Below are 24,398 nucleotides of genomic sequence, written 5' to 3' on the forward strand. Positions count from 1 at the left end.
AAGTATCTCTCTCTTAGTTGGTTATCTATGTATCCGTTGGTGTGAGTTATCGTTATGGAATATTAATGAGAAGTCTTATCATTTACTTTTTGCACATCTTATTTTAGTTTGCAATTTTTGTTATATGATTACTCTTGACATTAGTATTGGTATCACTTTGGGAGCATCAAGTAAATCTATTTGGTTTTGGCAAACTTAGCATTGGTCAGTAGCAACAACACCTTGATGTTTAAATAGAAAAGGGAAATACATGTAGATATATTGCTTTATAATCTTTGTGCTAATGAGTTCAGTATTCTGAAGTTAAAATTGCTTGTGCTTATGAGAAAGATGCATGATTGTTTCTATCACATGTATATTTGCTTGTTTCCCTCAACCTTTATGCTTGCTACCCAACCTTGCTAGACAAAGACCTGTATTGAGAGGAAATGCTTCTCATACATCCATGACTTTAAACCAAACCCATGCCATTTGTGTCCACCATAACTACCTACTATGTGGTATTTTGCGCCACTCCAAGTAAATACTTCATGTGCTACCTTTAAATAATTCAAACTATATTACTCCTTATTTGTGTCAATGTTTTATAGCTCATGAGGAAGTCACTACTAGGAAAAGGCTTATAGCAGCACTTCTTACCACCGGCGAGTACGGTTTAAAGATGCCGGCGGTAAGGTCTTCCAGGGTCGCCTCACCTTACCGCCGGCGGTTTGGTCTAGGAGATGCCAGGGGTAATCTAATTACCGCCGGCGAAATCAATTCGCATGCGCCGGGGGTAAAGTTGAGCCGAGAGCACCCAGACAGGTCAAAATTACCGCCAGCATTTTCAGTTCAAACTCGCCGGGGGTATTAGATTTACCGCCGGCGTTTTCAATTTATAGTTGCCGGGGGTAATGTGGACTTGTGTGGGCCACCTGGGCCGAATTTACCGCCGGCATCCCTGAATCGTTTTCGCCAGCGGTAGAGAAAATAGCCTAGCGGTATACTATTTGGCCCTATACCACACGAACATCCAGCCCTTATCCTCTCACGCCCTCTCTCCTCTTCCCTAGTCCCCATCTCCATCGTCGCCGACGCCGACTCTCCATATCTCTCGCACCGGCCACGCCAGTCCGCCCACCACGCTGGTGCAACCTAGCACCACCACTCACCGACGCTGCTCCTCCACCGTTCCCCTGGTCAAATCCCCACGGCGGCCATGGCGTTGTTGCGGCTGTGAGGGAGGGGGAGCGAGCAGCGCCGGCGGCGGCAATGGAGGATGTGGCGGTGCAGGTAGCTAGGTGCCACCCGGCTCCACCTCCGCCTCGACATCGGAGACCGCCCCGAGGCGGCGCTGCTTGGCGGAGATCTCGAGCTCCTCGATCCGGCGGAGGATGCAGACGGTTCCCCGTCCCCGTCCTCGGCGGCGTAGCGGTGGCGCGCGGAGGCATCCTGGGCGTTCCAGCACTACCTGGACCGGGCGGCGGCGCACACGGCGGGGCGGTGGGAGGGCACGCTGCTGGCCGCGGCCGTCTCTGCGCTGCGGGTCTACTACGCGCAGGGCTTCTACGTCGTCTCATACGGGCTCGGCATCTACCTCCTCAACCCCCTCATCGGCTTCCGCTCCCCCATGGTCGACCCGGAGCTGGAGGCGCTCGACGCCGCCGGGCCCGCGCTGCCCACCCGCGGCAACGATGAGTTCAAGCCTTTCATCCGCCGCCTCCCCGAGTTCAAGTTCTGGTACGGCTCCACGTCTCTCATTTCTACGCTCTTCCCTAGTCCCCCGCTCCCGTTCGATTACAGGGAGTTTATTCGAGATCACGCTCTTCTAGCGTCGGATTTGATTGGAAACCCAAGCAGCCTGCTACTAAGACGATCTAGCCATAGGATTTAGTTACAAAGATTGTCTGCTTAGTAGTAAATTCCTATATTTGTTTGTTGAAAAATAATCATGTACTTAGTTGGATCAATATGAGGATGCAACGGTGACAATGACATGGTAATGCAGATCATTGGCCTAATTGCAGAGTGGACCTCTTTTTTTTTTCAGCTGTCACATGTTTGGCTGCTCCTTGCTGAATCTGCTATATCTGACCTAACTTGAGGCACAACAATACAAGTTGGCTCTTGTTTTTTAAGTTAGTTGCCTTTGTTAGTATGCTCAAGTTTAAGGCTGAAAGTTATTAAGTTGGTTTTCCTGTTAGTCACGTTTTTTCTCTTTTAGTTTGTGCTTGAAATTGTAGGTGGTTGGATGCTATAGTTTACTGAGTCTCCTTATACTAGTGATGTGTGTTGAATTCTGATGGCTGGGAGCTATTGGACATTTATATGATTGAGCATATCCTTATGCTAACTAGTACTAGAGATGATTTTCACAATTTAGACTCTAGGCATGATATAAATATGTTCTCGTAGCTTCGTGTCAAGGTACTTTCCATCAAGACCCTGAATGTAATCCTTTTTAGGACAAAATTATCTTTGTGCATTTGCAACTTTATGGGTGTGTGTAAAGCTTCTGCAGGCTAGATAGTTCCACATTTGTTGTTGTTCCAGTTATAATAGACAATAATTTCTCAACACATGCGAATGAAATCTGAATTAGACCAGCTCTTGGGTCTGATAACTTGATCAAATTGACAGGTGGATAAGGAACCTTGGAGGAGTAGCTTCAGGTTATTGCCTGGATACAATCAGAAATACACAAGAAGCTGGTATAGTTACCTGCTTTTACTTCTTGGTTTTTTTCTGCCCAAGAAGCTGAAGAGTAAGAAACGATGGTAGGATATTCATTGTTAGTTTTTCAGCTTAGAGTGTTTGATAACTGGTTTTATTCAGTTGTGTCTTCTGGGGTGGGCTTCCGTCTTCACATGAGCTGATTTAGCTAAGCCTATTATTTGAACATTGACTCCTGTAGCGATTGTCCTGTAGCGATACTGAACATAACCTTCCATTCATAGTTTCTGTTGTGATTTGCTTTTATTAATTTTGTAAAAGCAACTAGTTGATCAGAATTCATTTGCTGCTGATATCTGATTCTGCACATGTGTGCTTCATGCTCACTAGTTGTATGATTTTCCGCTTTCTTGTTGTTGCATGATATATTTGTCTACTCACACCATCACTTGATTCTATCCTTGTAATTAAAGTCCCCATTTAGTTTTTGCAGGCAGACAACCATTATTCTATGCTTGTGATGCAAACTTAAGTTTTGCCCATATCCTGTAATACTTCTGCAACAAATGCATCTGTTTATGGATGTTTTTTTGTTAACACATGTAGCTTTTACTTGATGAACCACTTACTCGTGCACCTACGCCGACGCGCGAGGCCGGGTCACGCCCTACCTCGTCTACCTCGACCACGCGCACGCCAACATCGTGCTCGCGCTCCGGGGCCTCACCTCGGCTGCGAGTCCGATTATGCGCTGCTCCTCAACAACACTCATATGTTTCAGGTACCCTCTGTTCTTAATAAATGTATAACACTCAAAGGATCTGAAATATAACATTGATGCAGAGTAACACTAAATACCACTCATATGTACCAAGTGTTACAAAACGTTAATGGGGTAATGGCAGAGGTTCTCACAAATTTCAGAAGTAGAAATAATGTAGCTGATTGGTGTCAAGGATTCATCTGTATCCTTGGTATCCTATGAGAACCTTCACAATAATTTATGCCCATTGATCTGTAATATAAAAATGAAGGTGCTTTTGTTTGGCATCGTTGTTTGATACAAGCATATTGTTGGCTATGGTAAACTGCACTAGATGCCAGAACTCATTTTTTGTAAAGTTGTTTCGCTGTTCCGAATGAACTGCATGACTTATGTATTACTAGCTGATTAGTCAAGTACCAATTTTATCATTTTCTGTTTTGAGAGATGTTCACTGAATCCTAGAGTGTCAATTCTATCATTTTCTGTTTTGAAAGATGTTCACTGAATCCGAAAGTGTCAATTTCATACTGCTCATGTTTTTCTCATTAACACTAGTTCTAACTCATGGATTTCTTTCATGTGATTTTTTTCTTCGGTTGAACTAAACAAACAATAATGATACTTCCATGTGTAGGGAGCTCGGCTTCGGAGTCCGAGCACGCAGGAGGAGGAGCTGGCCGGCGGCGTTTCAGCGAGTAGGCTGGCCAACGTCGATTGAGCGAGTAGGCTGGCCGGCAGCCAGCGGAGGAGCGAGAAGGAGCGAGTAGGCTGGCCGGCAGCCAGCGGAGGAGCGAGAAGCCTGGTGGGCAGCTAGAAGTTAGCTAGCCGCTGGAAGGAGATTTTGTATTCACATGTGCAAGCCACCCTAATAAGCTGAGATTGCCGGGGAAAACGGGGAGAAATTGTATCTATTTGTGTAAGATTTGCTAGTTGGAGACTTTTTATATCTGTTGTGTTATTGATGCATGCACGTTATGAACATTTGGATACTTTCTATATCTGTTGTGTTATTGATGTGTACGTTGCTGTTATTCTGGTATTTCCCTCTATATTATGTGTATATACTATGTATTCTGGTGTATGTACAGAATTTGAGATTTTTTTTTGGCTCCTGTTATTATTACCCCTGGCGAATTTTTAGTCTTACCACTGGCAAGAACGTAAGTGCTGGTGGTACACACCGTTACCCCCGGCGAATAGGCTAGGTGCCAGCGGTAATAAATACCACTGGCGAATTGGAGAAGGTGCCGGCGATAAGTTGGAGTTACCACCGGCGAATCCGAGGACGCTGGCGGTAAGCGCTTACCACCGGCGAGGTTATCGCCGGCGAATTCGAAAGTGCCGGCGGTAAGCCTTTTCAGGTCGCCGGCGGTAAGCCTTTTTCTAGTAGTGAGTATGTGGTGTTTTATCTTTGAATCTTGTTGGGCGGACTTTCACCAATGGACTAGTGGCACATCCGCTTATCCAATAATTTTGCAAAAAGAGCTGGCAACGGGGTTCCCAGCCCCAAATTAATAACTTTTATTAATAATTCTCTTCACATGTTTTGCCCTGATTTATCAGTAAGCAACTTAATTTTGCAATAGACACTCCTCCATGGTTTGAGAAATGTTGGAAGGCACCCGAGGATTCGGTTAGCCATGGCTTGTGAAAGCAAAGGTTGGGGGGAGTGTCATCCATAATAAACTAAAATACATGTGTAAACAAAAGAGAAGGGGGATGATCTACCTTGCTGGTAGAGATGGCGTCCTTCATGGGAGCTGCTCTTGGAAGGTCTGTTTGGCAAGGGGGTTAGAGTACCCACTACCATTCGTTGACAACAACAAACACCACTCAAAATCTTACTTTTATGCTCTTTATATGATTTCAAAACTTGAAAAGCTCTAGCACATGATTTAATCTCTGCTTCCCTCTGCGAAGGGCCTATTTTTTTTACTTTTATGTTGAGTCAGTAAACCTATTTCCCTCTATCTTAAGCAAGCAATTGAGTTGTTGTGAACCAACCATTTACGCTATGATTTAGTTAATCATGTCTTTTATGCTTTCTTGTTCAGTACAAATTTTATCTGAATGAATATGACTTTGAAAGTTATCAATGATTATGAGGAGATTGTTATGATTGAGGATGAAAGCCCTGCTATATAAATTCTAATATGAAAGCTTTTCTTAGAAGATAAGTACAATCCGTTAGTAGTTCTCTGACCAAGAGCAAAGTTTGCCATAACCGTTTATGATTTCCTATGCACCTTTACTTGTGATTTCTCTTTACTTATTTCGAGTTGAGTTATATGAAGAGAATGTTTACTAGAATGTCTTGTGTGAATCAATATGATGCTTCTTGTCCGTATTTTATTTATCGACTCTTCACTCCATAAACATGTGGTCTTGTTTATTGAGCTCAGTTTCGCTTGGGGACAAGCGAGGTCTAAGCTTGGGGGGGGGGGGTTAATACGTCCATTTTGCATCACTATTTTATATCATAATTTGCTGTTATTCATTGATATATTTCATATTTAGAGATGATACTTATGTTATTTCATCTATTTTGCATGTTTCATGATCATTGGAGAATTACTCACCGGAGTCAGGATTCTGCTGGAAAAAGCACCGTCAGGACACCATATTTCGGAAGATCAGCAATTGACGGAGATTATACGAAAAATCCTATTTTTCCAGAAGACGAAGGGAGCCAAAAGGAGGGGCCGAGAGGGGCCGCCATGGGCCCCCCATAGGCCGGCGCGGGCCCTGCCCTGGCCGCGCCGCCATGTGGGGAGGGGGCCCACAGCCCCCTCTGGTCGCCTCTCCTTTGCGTACTTCTTCACCCAGAAAACCTAAGCCACGGGAAGTGACGGAGAATAGACAGAGCCGCCTCTGCGGGGCGGAGAAACACCAGAGAGAAAAGAGCTCTCCAGCGGGCAGGAATCCGCCGGGGAAATTCCCTCCCGGAGGGGGAAATCGACGCCATCGCCATCGTCATCGAGCTGGACATCATCTCCATCATCATCACCATCATCTTCAACATCATCACCGCCGTCTCCACCGCTGCACCTCATCACCGCTGTAACAATTAGGGTTGGATCTTGATTGTTTGATAGGGGAAACTCTCCTGGTATTGATTTCTACTTGTTATTGATGCTATTGAGTGAAACCATTGAACCAAGGTTTATGTTCAGATTGTTATTCATCATCATATCACCTCCGATCATGTTCCATATGATGTCTCGTGAGTAGTTCGTTTAGTTCTTGAGGACATGGGTGAAGTCTAAATGTTAGTAGTGAATTATGGTTGAGTAATATTCAATGTTATGATATTTAAGTTGTGGTGTTACTCTTCTAGTGGTGTCATGTGAACGTCGACTACATGATACTTCACCTTTATGGGTCTAGGGGAGTACATCTTGTATTCGTTTGCTAATTGTGGGGTTGCCGGAGCGACAGAAACCTAAACCCCCGTTAGTATATCGGTGCAGGAGGGATAGAAGGATCTCAGAGTTTATGGCTGTGGTTAGATTTATCTTAATTACTTTCTTGTATTTGCGGATGCTTGCAAGGGGTATAATCACAAGTATGTATTAGTCCTAGGAAGGGCAGTGCATTAGCATAGGTTCACCCACACAACACTTATCAAAACAATGAAGATTAATCAGCTGTATGAAGCGAAAGCACTAGACTAAAATCCCCGTGTGTCCTCGAGAACGTTTGGTCATTATAAGTAAACAAACCGGCTTGTCTTTTGTGCTAAAAAGGATTGGGCCACTCGCTGCAATTATTTCTCTCGCAATTTACTTACTCGTACTTTATTTATCTACTATATCAAAACCCCCTGAATACTTGTCTGTGAGCATTTACAGTGAATCCTTCATCGAAACTACTTGTCAACACCTTCTGCTCCTTGTTGGGTTCGACACTCTTATTTATCGAAAGTACTACGATACACCCCCTATACTAGTGGGTCATCACGGGGGCAAAACGTTTCAATGCTATTATGCGTGAGAGTAGGTTTTTGTATCCTAGTCTTCTAGCCTTTTTTGGCTAATTTTTAACCTTAATTACTTTTTGTTAGTTAATGAAATAGGCAAAGCTTTTGCCTTTGTTTCAAAAACTATTTACAACCACAAACTACAATATGATTACCACAAGGATGAATATATCTCTTTTGTTCTATTCATCGGGTAGTTATTCCAAAGTATTAGAGAGAGGATGTTCTGAGCAAGTGCTCACTACACACACCCCTCATTGAGATGTTCATAGCTGCGTCAAGATCCACGCTAGCTTTTTTCCCCCTCACAAACAACTTCTCTTTTTTCTCTCTCACACATACAACATTTGAACTTGAATCTTTGCAGTTCACAGAAACATTTGATATATAATGTAGGAAAAATAATTCAGGATCTTTATGACATTAAATTATATATATTTAAAGATTTTTTTTGAATTTCAATTATTAAAAAAATCATTGCTAAAAAAATCAGAACTATTTTCCTAGATTCTAGTTGTACTGTTTGAATGACCTGCAGATTTTTGAATCCATACTTTGTGTAGTTTGTGAGATACAAAAAATACAAACTAAAAAATGTATTGGTGTGTAGTGAGCTAGCATCTGCTCAGTATAACTACACTTCTTCCTACTCCAAAAGCAGCTAACTAAATGTGATTATTATAATCTACAGCAATGTAAAGCATCGTTTTAGTGATACTTGGGAAAAAACATGCTAAAGTTTTCATTTATAAAAAGGGCATTCATTAGAGGTGAAAGATTAGGAGAACTGAGCTCTAGCTCAGTGGCAAGGCAAGCGAGTGCGCAGCCAGCCCACCCGGGTTCGAATCCCCATGCGCGGTAATTTCGCAGCAGGGGCGAATAAACCGGGAAAGTCTCATCCTACCTAACAACGTATAGCCAAGGGAGGGATCATTCCCCCGTTGGTCAACGTTTTTTGAGGTGAAAGATTATTTGTTTTATTTTATTATTTCGTGTATTCTCTTTTAAAATATTAACTCCATTTTCTCTGTGGTTAAGCTAGTAAAGAGTCATAAACTCCGATTTACATCAGAATATTATCCTCGGAGTCACCTTGATGTGATCATTGCGGATTTTCAAAAACAGAAAAGAGTTCATAACTGCCTTCCCCAGAAGAACATAGGTCTGGTCCGGGACTGATAACCTCACATTCAGGCAGTATCTTGCTCATTAATAACCAATTAGTACGACTGCTAATTAAACCACCAATGTTCATTCATCATAAAAAAGGCTGCGACTTTTGCTACATCAGGTAGGCAAGATGCAATCAGGGAGTCGTTTGGCTTACTGCAGGTGTTAACTGGCTTCCGCCTTCACCACAAGCGAGCTGAAAGTGGTCAAATTAATCGAATATTCTTAGATGGAACCAACATCATAGGAGTAAACTAGTGTATGTTGCGTATTGGAACCTGCCGAAGGATGTAAACCAAATCGTATTATATTACCGTGTACTTCTTCCCCTGAGCATGAGACTACTACCCAAGAGAACATAAAGCAAAATTGAAAAGATTAATTCAAGACGTTTACCATGTCACGAAATTCGATCCATGATGTAGACCACATTTTCAGAACCCGCTCACGCCTTATACCAAAATCTCAGCCGCGGAGAAGTTCATATTATTTTGGGGACGGAGTGTTGCACCGCAAGCCAAACTGTCAACCTCACCGGGATAAACTTGTAAAACCTAGAGAAATCATCAAACGTTTTGGAATCTTACACTTACTTTCTTATTTTCAACTCAAAATCTATGTAGCTGGGTTTTTTTTCAAGATTTTATAGATCACTTGGGCTAAGATACATAAAGCCTTTTTTTCGAAAAGGGATTAAACATTCCAGGCTCTGCATCAATCGATGCACACAACATATTTTCTACGAAGTTCACTAGATACAGAAAATGTGTGTATTGATATCGAATGAGATTGGTTTTCTATTTATGCTTTTTTACATTTCTCGCACGGGTACCAAACGAGATTGTGTGCGGATGTCCCTAGGACCAGATTCACATTTGTCATCCATGACCCAGGAAATGAAAAGCAAAGATTCAGTAATGGATATAGTACAATTTAATCATGCGGTGAATGAAAGAAGTGTCTATATGAAAAGATTGTCTTATCAACCATTTTACACACTCCACCAAAATCGCTCGCAAGATTTTGGTGCCTGAATAAAGGACTTCAAGCCCAAACACTGCACCCTAAAGATCCTCACCAAACTGATCCTGAAAGAGGAAAGCAGGGATGGAAAGATCGAAACTGACCGCACACCGATCAAAAAGAGGCAACCGGAAACTGACCGCGCACCAAGCCAGACCAGCAGGAGCAGGTACCGACTGTTTGGTGCTCCAGGACCGGCCGGCCGTTTGCTGTTCAGTGCAGCAGTATATGCTTGGCTGCTCGCTGACTGGACTGTAGGCATCTATGATTCTCAATTTCTCTGTCCGATGTATCGTCGTCGTCGACCGGTCTTGTTAGGCAGCAACTGCATTTGTCGCTGCCCTCGTACCCACGCGACCCCAACTTGGAAACCTGCCAAATGATCGAGAGGACGACGACGGATGCTCTTCTTCCTGTACATGACTGGAATTTGGGCAGGTTGTATCTGTATGTAATGTTCATAATACGCTCTCGCTACGTGCACGCGTACGTGAAGATTGTGCTCGATGCTCCTTTGGCTGTATGTGCGATTCTCTGCCACATACGGCTTTGGTCACCGATGTACAGGCTACTGATCCGTAAGTCCTGTGCGGCGATAGCCACCGACGGATTCGTTTGCGCGATCTACTTGGACAAAGAGAAAAAGGAGCAGGAAAGGTAGACACTGCACTGAAACCGACTTGGCAACAGATTCATGACGGCAGAGGGCAGACAGTCGATCTAGCCTGTGTTTTCATGAATGGTATTGTTCCAAAATCGTAGGAGTTAAGGCCTTCTTTGATTCCTACGGTAGAAATAGGAAAGACATATGATTAAGATGTCATGCCTACTTAAATTCTATAGAAATATGAAATGTTTTTTATTGTAGGAAAGAATTTTTTCACGAGGTATGAGCCTAGATTTTTTTCCTATAGGATTTGCATTACAAGATTTTTATAGAATTAGTTCTTCATGAATCAAACAGCTATATATGTAGATTTCTTTTTTATAGAATCCACATCTTACATAATTTCCTACACAAATCTTATGAATCAACAAATCCCTAAAAGGATGGGCAGCATTGAAATGCCATGACTTCCTAAATCGTACAGGAAAATTTACAAACATGGTTGCTGGTGCGTTTCGCAACGCAGTACTTTTTTTTGTCATAGGTTTCCAAAAATACTACAGCTTACAATACTTTGAGGTATTTGGCTCTAACCAATAATATTGCAGTTTCAAGCACCAAAGTATCTCTAAAACTGTTATTTTTTTTAGTATTGGAGAAGGTATTCTGAATGAGAAAAACTGTGTATTAATTCTTGGCCAGTAGGGAGAATTTGGTTTTATAAATACTGAGCTACCAAACAGAACCTGCACCGCGGAAAGTTTGCAGAAACTCGAAGAGGTATATGCAAGTTGCAAAGTGGAGCATGCATCTTCAACAACGAAAAGAAATGCTTCTACATATGAGGTTACTACACTTTTAATAAGGATCCCACGGAATCGAGGTATATACATAAGAAAACAATCCAAAAGAAAATTAATTCGGTGCACTAAATCTTCCTTTGCTACCAAAAGATGTATGGAAAAGAAGCCAGCAGAACTTGGTCTGAAGATCATCATATATAAAAGAACATATCTTTGGTCTGACCCTGACTCGCAAGGCACGAGGCGCGCGCGGCTAGCTGCCGCCTTTAGTTGGTGAGGGAGAGGGTTAAGCGTCAGCGTTCAGGAAATCAGGACCAATAAATCCGTGTGCTCTTTGTGCTGATCGATGCTGTTGTGTGTGCACTCTTTGGATCCATGCCAGTTGATTCCGCGGCACTCAAAGGGGCTCGCTGAAATTGACCCTGCAGCCGCTATGTGTGCGTACGTACTACGTATATAGAAGGCCAAATAATTCATCGACGCCCCTACTATCTCAAAGTGATCCGCCCCTTTTTGTCGAATATAGCGAACTATCTCTGGTGCTTACATACAACGGCATTGTCTGCAACGGTATTGGATTTCTTAATTAGAGAGATTATTACTAAAAAAATATGAGAATTTTGTAAATAGAGATAATTCAGGAAAATTTGAAGTGTTATTATATAAAACATGAAATTAGAGATAAACACATTCTCCATTTTTATTTCCTTGCCTGTCAATAAAAATTATTTTTCACTTATTTAACTAATTATTTTCAATTATTCTAAACTCATAAGATATTTTTCGTCATTTTTTGGGTAACTCTTACGATTATTTTTGTGTGTGTTGGCTAGCCAGGCTAACACATGAAGGTAGCGGTTGTCATCTAGAGCCGCCTTGCAATGGTGAATTGGCATGGGTCAACGTGGACTTCGCTAGGCCGATGTGGTGGGAACCTCTTAGGTGGACATTCTTCGGTGAAGTCATAGTACCTAGATCGAGGAGGAGTGACAAAGATAACACTGGTGGATAACCTCAACGACGGCTCTCAGTTTGAGGGTTTGTGCACAGGTTGTATTCGTAGTAAAGTGTGTTATTTTTATGGTTTTCATACCTTTTTGTCAAAAAAATACGGGCAACTCTTTATCTTCTTATTATTGGATAAATTGAGCCTTTTTTGGCCCTCGTTTCGCAAAAAAATGGATATGAAGTACTACCTATGTTCATGAATAAGTGTATTTGGCTTTTATGTAAAGTAAGTTTTTCCCAATTTGACAACTTTGTATAATAGATTAGCAACATATATGATATCAAATTGGTATATTATGAAACTAAATTTTTAAACAAATCTAACAATATTAATGAAGTTTCATAAATATTGCCACTTTTACCTATAAAGTGGTCAAATTTTTAAAAGTTTAACTTAAAAGAAAACTTAAAATTACACTTATTCGCATACGGAGGGAGTTGAGTTTACACGCCAAATCTAAACTTGAATAATAATTCGATGCCCAAAATGTGTCTTTTTTTAATTCGAAAATGAGACATAGCCTAAAATGTTTCTTCTCCCCTATGCTTTTTTTTTGGCCAGTAGTTCTGCAATCTAGGTTTTGTGTGTTAGCTCCGCGCCGCATATGTTATTAATCCTACCCTTTCTTATCGTGCCTTTGTAACAAATCCCAAAAAGGTAAGCATAGTACAAACCGCACCTAGCTAACATCCAAAATAAAATAAGGTCGCTGCTAACAATGATGGGTTAACTACGTTGCTTAGGACGCAAATCTCAAGCAACTGGACAAGCTATAGTACCCTCAACATACCTACAAGCTTCCTCTTATTTATTAATCTACCACTACATGATCGGCTCCTCCTCGATCCACCCAAATGTGTGCAAGGAAGTCCAAGTCCATGCTATCCAATCATGCAATCAAGCCATGGAAGTTGGCTTACATATGCGCCCCCATGACGTGACCAGGAAACTTTCTTCAGAAGAATAGAAAAACGTGGCCAGAGACGCATTGATCGCATGCAAGAGATACGGTCAAGTGCCAAATTGCAAGAATTTTTCATCCCTGGAATTGGCACCTAATTAATCGAGATCCATGCATGCACGGACTCCGGCGTGGAAGTCCACAAACCCATAATAGTGTATTTTATGTGGATGAAATTGAGCGACCAGCATCGCCAAAACCCTGTCGCTGTGCCATCAACTACGTTGCACGACCCCAAGTCTGTATGGACATGCCAAGTAGAAGCCGCCCACGAGAAGAAATCAATGATACGGGCAGGCGAGAGCATCGTATGCGCGTACAAGAACGACCAAGCTAATCAACAACGCCCCCTTCCGATAATACAGTAGTGTTATATACCTTTTTTTTTTTGCGAATGAGTAGTGTTATATACCTGAATTATAGGATACAATATTTCAGTTCATAGCTTTGAATAAGTCCAAGAAAAATCATGTCGTGGTCAACTGTACGCTTAGGTTCTCGCATAAAAGAACAAATTTTAAGAACGAAGCAAGACTTGGGTGATTAGGTGCCCGTGAAAATTTTCCCTCAGAAAAAATAGGTTCCGGTGAAAAACACCACGGGATCTAGGTACTCTGTATATACTTATTAGGTTCTCGCAAAATACCCAAGGCTGTGTAATTTGGATGTTTGTATTGAGGCTTGACATTGGATATTGGGCCATTCACAGCCGAATACCTCAATTTAAGTTGTTTGGGTGTACTAGACATTGGGGCTAGATATTCGGGATGAATATTGACCTGCCCGGTTGCTATGGAGAGAGGCCGTTCCCGAAAATCAAGCCCACCTGGACATCACTTGGCATCAAGAGAAGTCGCACACATTCTCTTCCCCAACCCGACTCCCTGACCTAGTGCCGTCCTCCTAGGCAAATTGAGTTGCGTATGCATTTTGAGAACTGTACCTCCGTCGCATGCCCTTCCCTCGGTGTCTCCTGGCGACCACCGGTGTTCCCGCCATTTCCCTCGACCTCGACCTCCCTTTTCCCCTGCTGAATCGACCCGTCCTAGCTCACAGCTTTTGTCCGCGAGCACCACCGAGCAGGACGGGGCGAGAACCGCCGATACATCACTTTAACCATCCAAACAGGTTTTGGCATTCAACTAGGGTATCAATTCAAGAAACAAAATATCTAAACATCAAGATATTGGTATTGATCTCAATGTGAATATCTCAGGATATTGATATTACGTCCAATGCAATGCCAAGCCTAATACAAACATCCAAACAGAGAGGTAACATGGGTATAGTTGGGCCTTTTTTTAAATAATCCTAAGGATCATATTTTAAAGTTTGAAATCCTATCGAAATATATATAATACCTTGATACTTACTCGCGTATTTTTTAAATTAAAAGTACGGTGGTGTGTGGCGTAAAAAAAGAAAAAGAAATAAAATATTGATGTTTTTCAGTGTAAAAATATGAGCCTGATGCTCTTCATGGAACACTTTGTTTTCTTTTTCACAAGATACATACTTTTATATTTTTAGTTTGAAACTTGTCATACATGTATCTGCATACATTCTCTACATGCATAATGTATGCCATAAATTTTTATTCTTTTTGTAGTACTCTTTGGTTCCATGATTTTTGTATAAAATTAAACCAAAATCATGGCAAGAAATATGCAACAGAGCAAGTATATTCTAGTTTTTTTTGAAAACTCACCACTATATTTGGTCAGCAAGCCGCCTCATTAAAAACCTTCCAGCCCCCTTAGGTACCCTGGAAGGAAAAGAGTGCGTAACAAACTTGCCGCCTCGCAATCACAGGTACGTTACATCATCGAGGAGGGGTTGTAGAAGAAAGCTAGGGGGTTCCTCGACCCAATTACAATCAGCTCTCGAGCTGAAACTAAACCTAGCAATATCATGAGCTACTCTATTCATATCCCTCCAACAATGATTAAACTCGACCATACCAATACTCCCTGCCATAGCCATAATCTCAGCAAAGATTGTCGTGGCCTCACTCCAAATTCTTTCAGCTCCCGTACAATACTGGATGACTTCAAGGGAGTCAGACTCAACTTCCACCGCCGAATAATTCATGTTCTGTGCCATTTTTAGGCCGAGTATATTCTAGTTGGTAGCACTCAGAAAATATAGTGTTTTTTTATTTGTGTTTCAATTTTGCATCTGGTGTACCCATGTTTTGAAAACTCCTCCTATTGAATACATATATACCTGCATACTCACTACACATTTAATGTTTTAGTGAAATCGAAGGTGCAGCAAAATCTATCTCCTGTTTCAGTGGCGCCGGAACATACATGTAGCACTTTCAAAACAGTATAAACATTACATCTAGTTTCTGCATAGCTAAGATGTATATTGATACACAAATTCAAATGAACCAAAAAAATATAAATAAGAACGAAGAGAAAATAGTCATCTCAAAAATTGTAAATACACTAAGATGATGGAGGACCAATCCGAAGATCACAGACAATCTTGAATGGATCAACACTGTGCATTGGTAGATAACCTGCACGAGAGATCAATTGTTATCATTAAATATCTTATCATTTTTACATAACCAAAACGACCAAATAATGGCAAACGCTCACAGCCTAATAAGTAATTAAAACCTATTATCCACACCGTTTAGCTAGTTGCAAAATATATTAGCAACGCTACTTGTGGTGCGTGTAAGGTAGAACTTACTTGGATAATGAGCATATAGATCTAGTGAATTTTCCCTTCAAGAATAAGTTTCTAATAGACTCACCGTGTTGACAAAATACACACGTTGGACGTTCGCGCAATTACACTTTCCAAAGTTGTCTTTGGCGATGATTAGTCCTCTTTGAAGATACCACACAATTTTGTTTGATGTTTTCAGTTTTTGACGTTTTTATCACCTATTATGGTTGTATTAGAGTATGTTGGTGCACATGGACACATGTGATCCCTTTCAAAGAAAGTAATTAAAATTCATATTTCCAAGTTTTCGAAAAATCTGCAAATAAATCATGATGTAGCAAACGTGCAAAGTTTCAACCGGAAATAATGTGTATTTTGGGCTACACAAAAATAACAAATATGTGGATCTGAGTATAGTGATTTAACTCTAAAAAAACAGACTTTGTTATTTTTGTGTAGCCCAGAAAATAAGATATTTGTAATTGAGATTTTGCATGTTAGTGGGATACATCATCAGCTCCTTTTAGAATTTTGTTATATAATTTTTTTAAAATATATAAATATAATTTTTGAATTTTTTAATACGGTGAGAGCACTGGTGCCTAGGATAAAAAATGACTTTTCGTGTCATGTAGATTCCACCGAAATACGTTAGTCATTTGCATTAATTGGAACATAGCCAAACGATGTCGCAAAGCACGCCGTGATGCAAGTCTGGGCCAGCTAGATGTGTTCTAAAAGTCGGAACTGTCGACGTATGACCCGGCCAGGCTAGCCCACCAAGAGAGTCCTCGGCGTAGCGACACCCTCGTCGTAGGTAACGCTACGCCAACGGCTACCCACCGCGCACCGGGCCGTCCGCGTAGGCCTGCACACACGCCCCCCAAAGCCAGGTCGTGATGGCGTTGTCACGGCTTTAGAGCTACGCCGAGGGTTGCCCTCGGCATAGCCTCCTCCCATTTTTTTCTTTTATCTACAGGAATGGTACAGATGGTGCAGAGATTGATCACTGGTCTTTGCAAGAGGGTGGAGATCTTTATTCCACCAAGAAAGTTTACCTACGTATGATCAATGCACCCAAAGTCTGTGATGTTTTCAAATGGATTTGGAAGTCATGTGTGCTCTCCAAGCAAAAATTCTTTTACTAGCTAATGATACAGAATAGAATCAACACTAAGGAGATGATGCTCAGAAAACATTTTTTTTGTCCAATGTGATAAATGTGTGCTATGTGACCAGCAAATTACTGAAGATGTGAGACATCTCTTTTTTGACTGTGATTTCGATAGAAGCTTTTGGTGGAAGCTAAACCATGAATGGAACAATGACCTCCCCCTTCTAGAGATGATTGCAGATGGAAAACAGAGGAAGACTCTTCATTACTTTAATGAATCTGTTATTCTTGGTTCATGGAGTTTATGGAATCACATGAACAAGATCATTTTTGAGCATGAAAGCAAATCTTCATGCCTGTGTGGCAATGTTTAAAAGCTACTTTGCTGAAATTATTCATAGAGCCAAACCTAGTCTTAAGGAGGGCATGCAGGATTGGTTGGATCTTTTGTGAGCTGTTTCTTTTTTAAAACTTTATCTGTCCTTTTGTAAATAACTTTATTATATAATGAAAAATGGCGCAGTAAGGACCTTCCTTACTGTTTTCGCTAAAAAAAAGGCGCAAGGCGTCGACGGCCACCCTCGGCGCAGGCCTGAACTTTTTTTCCCTCCACGCACACACACATGACACACCCCCTCCCCCGGATCACCTTTTAAAGTATCAACGGAATGGCAGAAAATGATAAAAAGTTCAAAAAATAAAACCGTTTGAGATTCTTGTATGTTACACAACCTACTATTAGGGGAAATTAAAAAATTTGAATTTCGACTTTTTTTTGCAATTTTTTTATTTCTCGGTAAAATGGCATTATCTTTTCCATACGATGTCTGGAAAAAAAATATCAAAATGATTATCTGAAAAAGTTTACCCGGTTGCCATTTTTTAGATTCTCAAATTCCAAATGGAAATATGAAAGCAGGAAAGTTTTTGCCAGAAATTCAAGAATTTATATTTTTTAAAAATAAAAAAAAAATTACATTCTGCATAAAGATTATTATTACTTAACCATTGATGTTTATTTAAATAATTCTTTTAAAAATTTGGTATAATAAAGAGTTTTCATACCACAGTCTAAAGGTATTATTGTCAACAATGTTTTGTTTCTTTAATGGAAGCTAAAAATATGCTAGCGCTAGAGTAGTGTGAGGCCAAATTGGGAAGTTTGATCATGAGTGTTATATGACCTAAGATTAAGTGTAGGTAGATTTAAAATGATCCATGTGAGAGAATAAAAATTTGAAAAAAAATATTTTAATTTATTTTTATTTTAGCGAACGGACGGCGTGACCTGCGCTGACGGTCTAGACGCCGAGGGCCCATCCTGGCCTTCGGCGTATACGGGCTACGCCGATGGCCAGGTCTACGCTGACATCTCACATGGCTCTGCCGAGGAGGATCTTCGCCAAGGAGCTACGCCGACGTCCCGTTGTGGCTAGGCCGAGGGTTTCCGGCCATCGGCGCCTTGCGCCATTTCTGTAGTGCATTTTGTGTGGAGGACTCTATTACCTTAGCGCTTTATCGTCCTTGCGACGAAAAATATGGTTATTGTTCGCAGAGCGTAGTATTATCGAGATGCTTATCATTTTAGAATCTTCATTTTCGAGCCATCCGTAAATACAACGAAACCATACGGGAAAAACATTTTAGAACCTAATTATAACGAACCAAATCTTCGATATAGTGAACCAAAATTTCCTAATTTTTCTTTTTTCGATAAAGGGAATATATTAATATCAAGAGATACCAATTACACCCAGCCTCTGCAACAACGCACCACCCTAATGCCACTACGGATGCATACAGCCAAAAAAAAGAAAAAGAAACAAAAGTCCCGTTACAGTATCTCGGGCCTAACAACAGCAATACATCCACCGCCATGACAATACCTGAATTACAGACTCTCCAAAAAAACGACGCCTCCAAGAAGGGAACAGTGCTCAAACACCGTCGTCGCCCGATCAAAAATCTTAGGTTTTCACCCTGAAGATAGTCCCCGCTCTCAAAACAATGCCTCCACCAATGTCACTGCCAGACACAACCAGTTAAGGCCAAACCTTGGGTTTTCACCCTGAAAGGTAGGACTCTGCACTTCACCTGTGTTGTCGCCCCCACTTTCATACCGCTGCTGTGAAACCCGGACACCAAGCAAGCCCCTCAACAACGCGGAGACTTGAACCTCCCTTAGCTAGTCCTCCCCTCCGGCCTTCATGAAATTCTCTTCTTCCGACTTTCATCATGGATCCATAGTCACTTGATGTCAACACGGAAAAGAGCTTCACGCCGCTCCCTCCAGAACCAAACGGCCGGAATAAACGCATGGGTGTGCACGACCGAATACCTCCGATCCAGCAAACTCTAGGCAAAGCACTGTTACATTCGCCGGCGGAGCCTTCCGGAACTCAACCCTCCGGCCAGATCACGAGTCCAGGCCTCCGGTAGGTCCTCATCTTCACGCAAGAGAGGCCCTAGGACCGCCGCCTTTATTCAGGTCGGACCCCCACGTCGGCGACCATCCCGGGCTGGCAAACCCAACCCTCCACCAGCGACACCATCGTCGGCTTCCATGCTCCTCCATCTCATCTCTAGATCGCGGTGATAGATCAAAGATCCACCACCACCAACCGCAGGCCGATCCTCTCCGGCGAAGAAGAGGTCACCTCCTCCGTCGAACCCAAGGCTGCTGCCCCGGGCGCCCTCGTGTCGCGGAAGAAGCCCGAGATCGCCTCCACGCACCGACGAGAGGCGGGGGTGGATGGCATGGTGCAGACCGAGGGCTTGGCCGCCGCCCACCACCAGCCCCTGCCGGAGTGCTGCGGGGAGCCGCCGGGAGGAGGGAGACCGCAGCGCCGCCCATCCCAACCGCGCCGGCCGGTCCGCCAGGGGACATCCGACGGGAGGAGGACCGCCGTCGTCGTCGCCCATCCCACGCGCGCCTGCTCCGCCATGCGTCGAGGAGGTGGGATCCAGTCGCCGTTCACCATGCAGCGACGAGGAAGGCCCCCCGCCGCCGCCACGCCCCGAGAGACTTTGCCCCGGAGGCGCTACCGGCGGCAGCGGCGGCGGAGGGTGGTGTGCGGGAGAGGTTAGGGTTGGGGTGGGGTACGGGACGGGTCTAAATCATACCAAAATTTCCAAATAGATGATAGGAAACCGGTGAATCGGAGAACGCACACCTGTGTGGCACAATCCAGTTGTCCACCACCGTCGACACGCCACGCCACGGCACAGCGGGAGTGCGGCCGCCGTCGGGATCATACGGAAGCGGCCACGACCAAGGACAGCCTCTCTCCCCCACCGGACACTGCCACTTCCCCCTTCCGCCCTCAGCTGCTACGGTTAAAGTCAACCGTGCTTTGCCGTTCGCGAACTCCGGGCTGGCCGGCCACCGGAAAGGACCTCTCTCTCTCCTACCGGAGTCGCAGGAATCCAAAAACCCGCGGCGAGAGCGAGCGAGCGAGCAGTAATATACCAAACCCAGACCAAGCCAACACCCAACGCCACCGCATATATACCGTCCGTGCTCGTGCTCCCACTTCCAACTTACGCGCGCGCGCTGCCTTCCTCTCCACGACGTACGGCGACCACCTCCTCCTACCCCCATCCTTCTCGCTCACAAGAATTAGTCTAGCCAGCTAGCTCGCCGCCGGAGATGACACAGTCGGCGCCGCTGCTGTCGGGGGAGAAGCCGGAGCTGCGCCATGGCGATGTGTTCGTGATCACGCTCCCGGGCCATCACGACCAGGCAGACGACGGGCCGTCGCCGTCCAGGTGGGCCGCTGCGTGGAGGGCGGTGATGGTGCTCGCGGCGCTCGCGCTGGCTGGGCACTGCTACCGCCTGCACTACTACTCCCCCGAGGTGGCCGCCCGGCTCTGGGGGGAAGGCTGGAGATGGAGCGCCGAGGGCGCCTCGTCGTCGTCCTTCCTGCTGCCGCTCTACACCAAGAAGGCCGGCCACGGCGCCGGCGTCAAGGCTTCCACGGCGGCGCTGCCGGAGAGGTTCGTGCTGCAGGAATTCGGTCCCATGATTTTGCTTCTTCTGGCTGCTTGGATTCTATCTACAAAGAAGACAAAATTGGTTTCTTGGCTTTCGGCTGCTTTGGCTGGTTCCGTGGGTAAAGGGCGATGCCTTCGATGATCGGGTGGGCATTGCTTCCTTCTTGGAGCTACTCTGTTTTCCCAATTCACGTTTCAACAGTTTTCTCAGTTTAACCACAAACCTCTAGAATTTTCACTCTCGATTTGGCTATTTTCCAGTGGCAGCTTGATCTTTCCACATATGCTGCATGTTTGGATAAATCATTGTAGCAGGAACATCTCATTTTCTGAAACAGAGTACTCTAACTCTATGACATTTCTCCAACTATTTCGCACGAGGAATCTGCTGAATCCTTACAGCGATTTGGAAAACTACTAAACTAGCCACTTGCGTAGTAATAGGGATTTCTTTGGAGTGTTGCGCTTTTGTGCTGTCGGGCTGGGGTATACCTTTGACCGTCGACGTATTCAAACGGAACCATTTGAGGTTCGGAACTGTAGAAACGGTCTGTATTTAGACAGGCATGTCGCTGGCAGTTACAACTCGAATAACCGGACTTTTATACTCCCCACTTCCCAAAGTCAGCTCAGCAGTTGGTGTTCAGATTACAGTTTCTGTCTTTGCATGGTTGATCTTTCGGCAAGTCCTGTTATTTGCGGTTGCTGCCTACCAGAATTCAGAATGCACTGAATTCTGCTGCATACTAACATCACATTGTTTCTTCTTCCACCATTGATATGCAGGCGGTACTACACTTCGATAAACATCGGCAATCCTGCCAGACCCTACTTTCTCGACGTTGACACCGGGACTGACCTGACATGGATCCAGTGCGACGCACCCTGCACCAACTGCACAAAGGTGCGCACCATTTCAAATCACACCTTGACAGAATTCAGCTTCGTCGCAGCGCAATTACTGTGGGCATCGAAGTTCCAGTATTTCATCATGAGCCTGATTATGTGATAAACATATTATCTTGTTACAGGGGCCTCATCCTTTGTATAAGCCTTCGAAAGGGAACATGGTTCACCCCAAGGACTCAGTGTGCCAGGAACTGCAAGGCAACCAGAATTACTGCGACACTTGCAAACAGTGTGAATACGAGATCGCATATGCGGATCGAAGCTCCTCTGCCGGTGTGCTTGCAAGAGATAGTATGCAACTGATCACTGCAGATGCTGAAAGGGAAATTGTGCCCTTTGTGTTCGGGTATGGCTCGACTTTCCGATAACTGACCCTCTCGCATGTTCAGACATGGATGGCGTTGTCTGTATAGTAACAAACTGCCGTTTTGGTACCTTGTCTGTTAGGTGTGCATATGATCAGCAAGGAAAGCTTTTGGACTCAACAACAGGTACTGATGGAGTCCTTGGCCTTAGCAATGGGGCAATAAGCCTTCCTACCCAGCTGGCCAACCAAGGGATTATTTCCAATGTTTTTGGCCATTGTATCCCCGCGGATCCCACAAGTAGTGGCTATATGTTCCTTGGTGACGAGTACATTCCCAGATGGGGAATGACATGGGTTCCCATCCGGAATGGTCCAGAGTAAGCCCCTTCCTTTTGTTTGAAGATTATTAGTTTCATATCTGGCAATCGTTTCTCCTTCGGATACCAATAGGCTGCATCATCTTAAGCAGATACGACATGCTCTCTTTGATCTCAGAATCTTAACAAATTCCAGTCGCTCTCAATACTCAAACTGAAATGGAAAATTTTCCCGAACTTCTCTGCAGTGTTGCTTTACTCTTTCTAACATTTGCATTGTAACCACAAATCAAGCAAACCTTTCTTTTAGAATAGCCATAGCAGTATATATAGCATCACTTTATAAAACCAGAGTAAATTACTGCACAGATTTCCCTTTACCATGCAAACATTGTGTTTTTCTGATCCTAAGAACTTTGACTTCCTTTCTTTTGCGGGGGACTTTCACTTCCTTCAAGTTGGAATACATATATGACTGCAATTTTGCCTTTTGTTACCGTCAGGAACGTGTACAGCACAGAAGTCCAGAAAGTAAACTATGGGGGTCAGGAGCTTAATGTGCGACGGCAGGCAGGGAAACTGACTCAAGTGATCTTTGATAGCGGGAGCTCGTACACGTATTTCCCACGTGAAATATACAGAAACCTGATTGCTTCGGTGAGTTTTTGTACTAACTCTCCATCATATTAATCGAGTTCAGTTCTATATTACTTATTGCTTGTTATTATCTTGTATCTCGACAGCTTGAAGACGTCTCACCAGGATTTGTACATGATGATTCAGATCAAACACTACCTTTCTGCATGAAACCTAATTTCCCAGTGAGGTAATGTGATGGCATCTGTTGAATACCTAATACATCAGTCGTTTCTCAATCGCTTGGAATGTAGAGTAACACCTCCACATTGCACATTCCTCAGGTCTGTAGATGATGTGAAGGAACTGTTCAAGCCCTTGGAACTGCAATTCCGGAAAAGATGGTTCGTGATCCCAAGAACATTCACAATTTCTCCTGAAAGCTACTTGATCATCAGTGTAAGTTCACAAGCACAGCGAGTAACATCTTTAACATCATTTCCTCTTCCGGGTTCATCAATCATGTTTTTCCTGGGACTTTTACAGGAGAAAGGCAATGTCTGCCTAGGGGTGCTTGATGGAACAGAGATTGGCCACAGATCAACAATAATAATTGGAGGTATCAACTGGTCATCTGCTTGGCATATTTCCCTCATTTCACTTACTATCTCTGTCAAGCTTACCTTTCTCTTTGCTTGTTGCAGACGCCTCTCTCCGTGGGAAGTTGGTTGTGTATGACAATGACGAGAATCAGATGGGATGGGTTCAGTCGGACTGCACCAGGCCACAGAAAGAAAGCAGAGTTCATTCCTTCCTTTCAAGAGCATTGCACAGTCAACTTCTTTAAATGTCACAGACAGATCACAAGCGAATTCGTCTGACCATGCACAGATATGCTCGTCTTCTCGACTCGCAGTTCTGCATCTGAAGCTGCCATAATCATATAATGGATATAGTTAAACAGGGGATAGGAAAACAAAAAGGAAAAGAGAGGAGAATATAGCCTGTAGCTTAGTACCTGTAATTTTTCTCTGCTGTATATATACCAGAGAAGCAGAGTTATGTACACCTGTATGTTGTAGAGTATCTCATCCACTTGTAAGACTAAGGGGTGAAGCATATCAATGAAAATCGAGTAGATATGTGATTGATGATCTATTGTTTTCGATATTTTATTACAAAAATACAGGAGTTTGGTTGATGGAAATCTAAATCCCTCCCAAAACTTAAAGTGTTTGCCTGGCTTCTTTTGATGGATCGGCTCAACACTAGAGACTTAATGCTACGTAAGCAATTGCACCTTGATTCTGGTCCTGCTTGTGTACTACGCACCAGAAATATTACTGAAGCTCGCGACCACCTCTTCTTTGAGTGTGACTTTGCTAGACGCTGTTGGCTTCTGTTGCACATCCATTGGGATCTCTCGAGGCCTTTTTCTGAAATTTTGTACATACCAGGGCAACATTCGGAGGACCATGCTTTATGGAAATTTTTTGCTTGCGCTGCTTGGAACATTTGGAAAGTACG

General features: G+C 43.4%; 1 protein-coding gene and 1 pseudogene across 1 annotated transcript; both read left to right on the forward strand.

The window, feature by feature from the left end:
• Positions 1 to 1,251: 1,251 nt before the first annotated feature.
• Positions 1,252 to 1,873, forward strand: LOC124647073 (annotated as a pseudogene).
• Positions 1,874 to 20,418: 18,545 nt separating this feature from the next.
• On the forward strand, positions 20,419 to 23,867 carry LOC124647083 (aspartyl protease APCB1-like). Its single transcript, XM_047187076.1, has 9 exons — positions 20,419 to 20,785; positions 21,524 to 21,666; positions 21,794 to 22,017; positions 22,119 to 22,355; positions 22,799 to 22,952; positions 23,039 to 23,121; positions 23,216 to 23,330; positions 23,418 to 23,490; positions 23,576 to 23,867. Exons 1-9 carry the CDS (start codon positions 20,419 to 20,421, stop codon positions 23,716 to 23,718), a joined length of 1,539 nt encoding a protein of 512 aa, XP_047043032.1. The 3' UTR covers positions 23,719 to 23,867.
• The last annotated feature ends 531 nt before the right edge of the window (positions 23,868 to 24,398 follow it).

Source organism: Lolium rigidum, chromosome 1, assembly GCF_022539505.1.
Source record: "Lolium rigidum isolate FL_2022 chromosome 1, APGP_CSIRO_Lrig_0.1, whole genome shotgun sequence".
In the NCBI taxonomy this organism is placed as follows: domain Eukaryota; kingdom Viridiplantae; phylum Streptophyta; class Magnoliopsida; order Poales; family Poaceae; genus Lolium; species Lolium rigidum.

Coding starts and splice junctions, on each gene's coding strand:
- LOC124647083 (XM_047187076.1), top strand. CDS start 20,419: ATGACACAGTCGGCGCCGCTGCTGTCGGGGGAGAAGCCGGAGCTGCGC. Junction 21,667..21,793: donor CCTGCACCAACTGCACAAAG/GTGCGCACCATT, acceptor ATCTTGTTACAG/GGGCCTCATCCTTTGTATAA. Junction 23,122..23,215: donor AAACCTAATTTCCCAGTGAG/GTAATGTGATGG, acceptor CACATTCCTCAG/GTCTGTAGATGATGTGAAGG.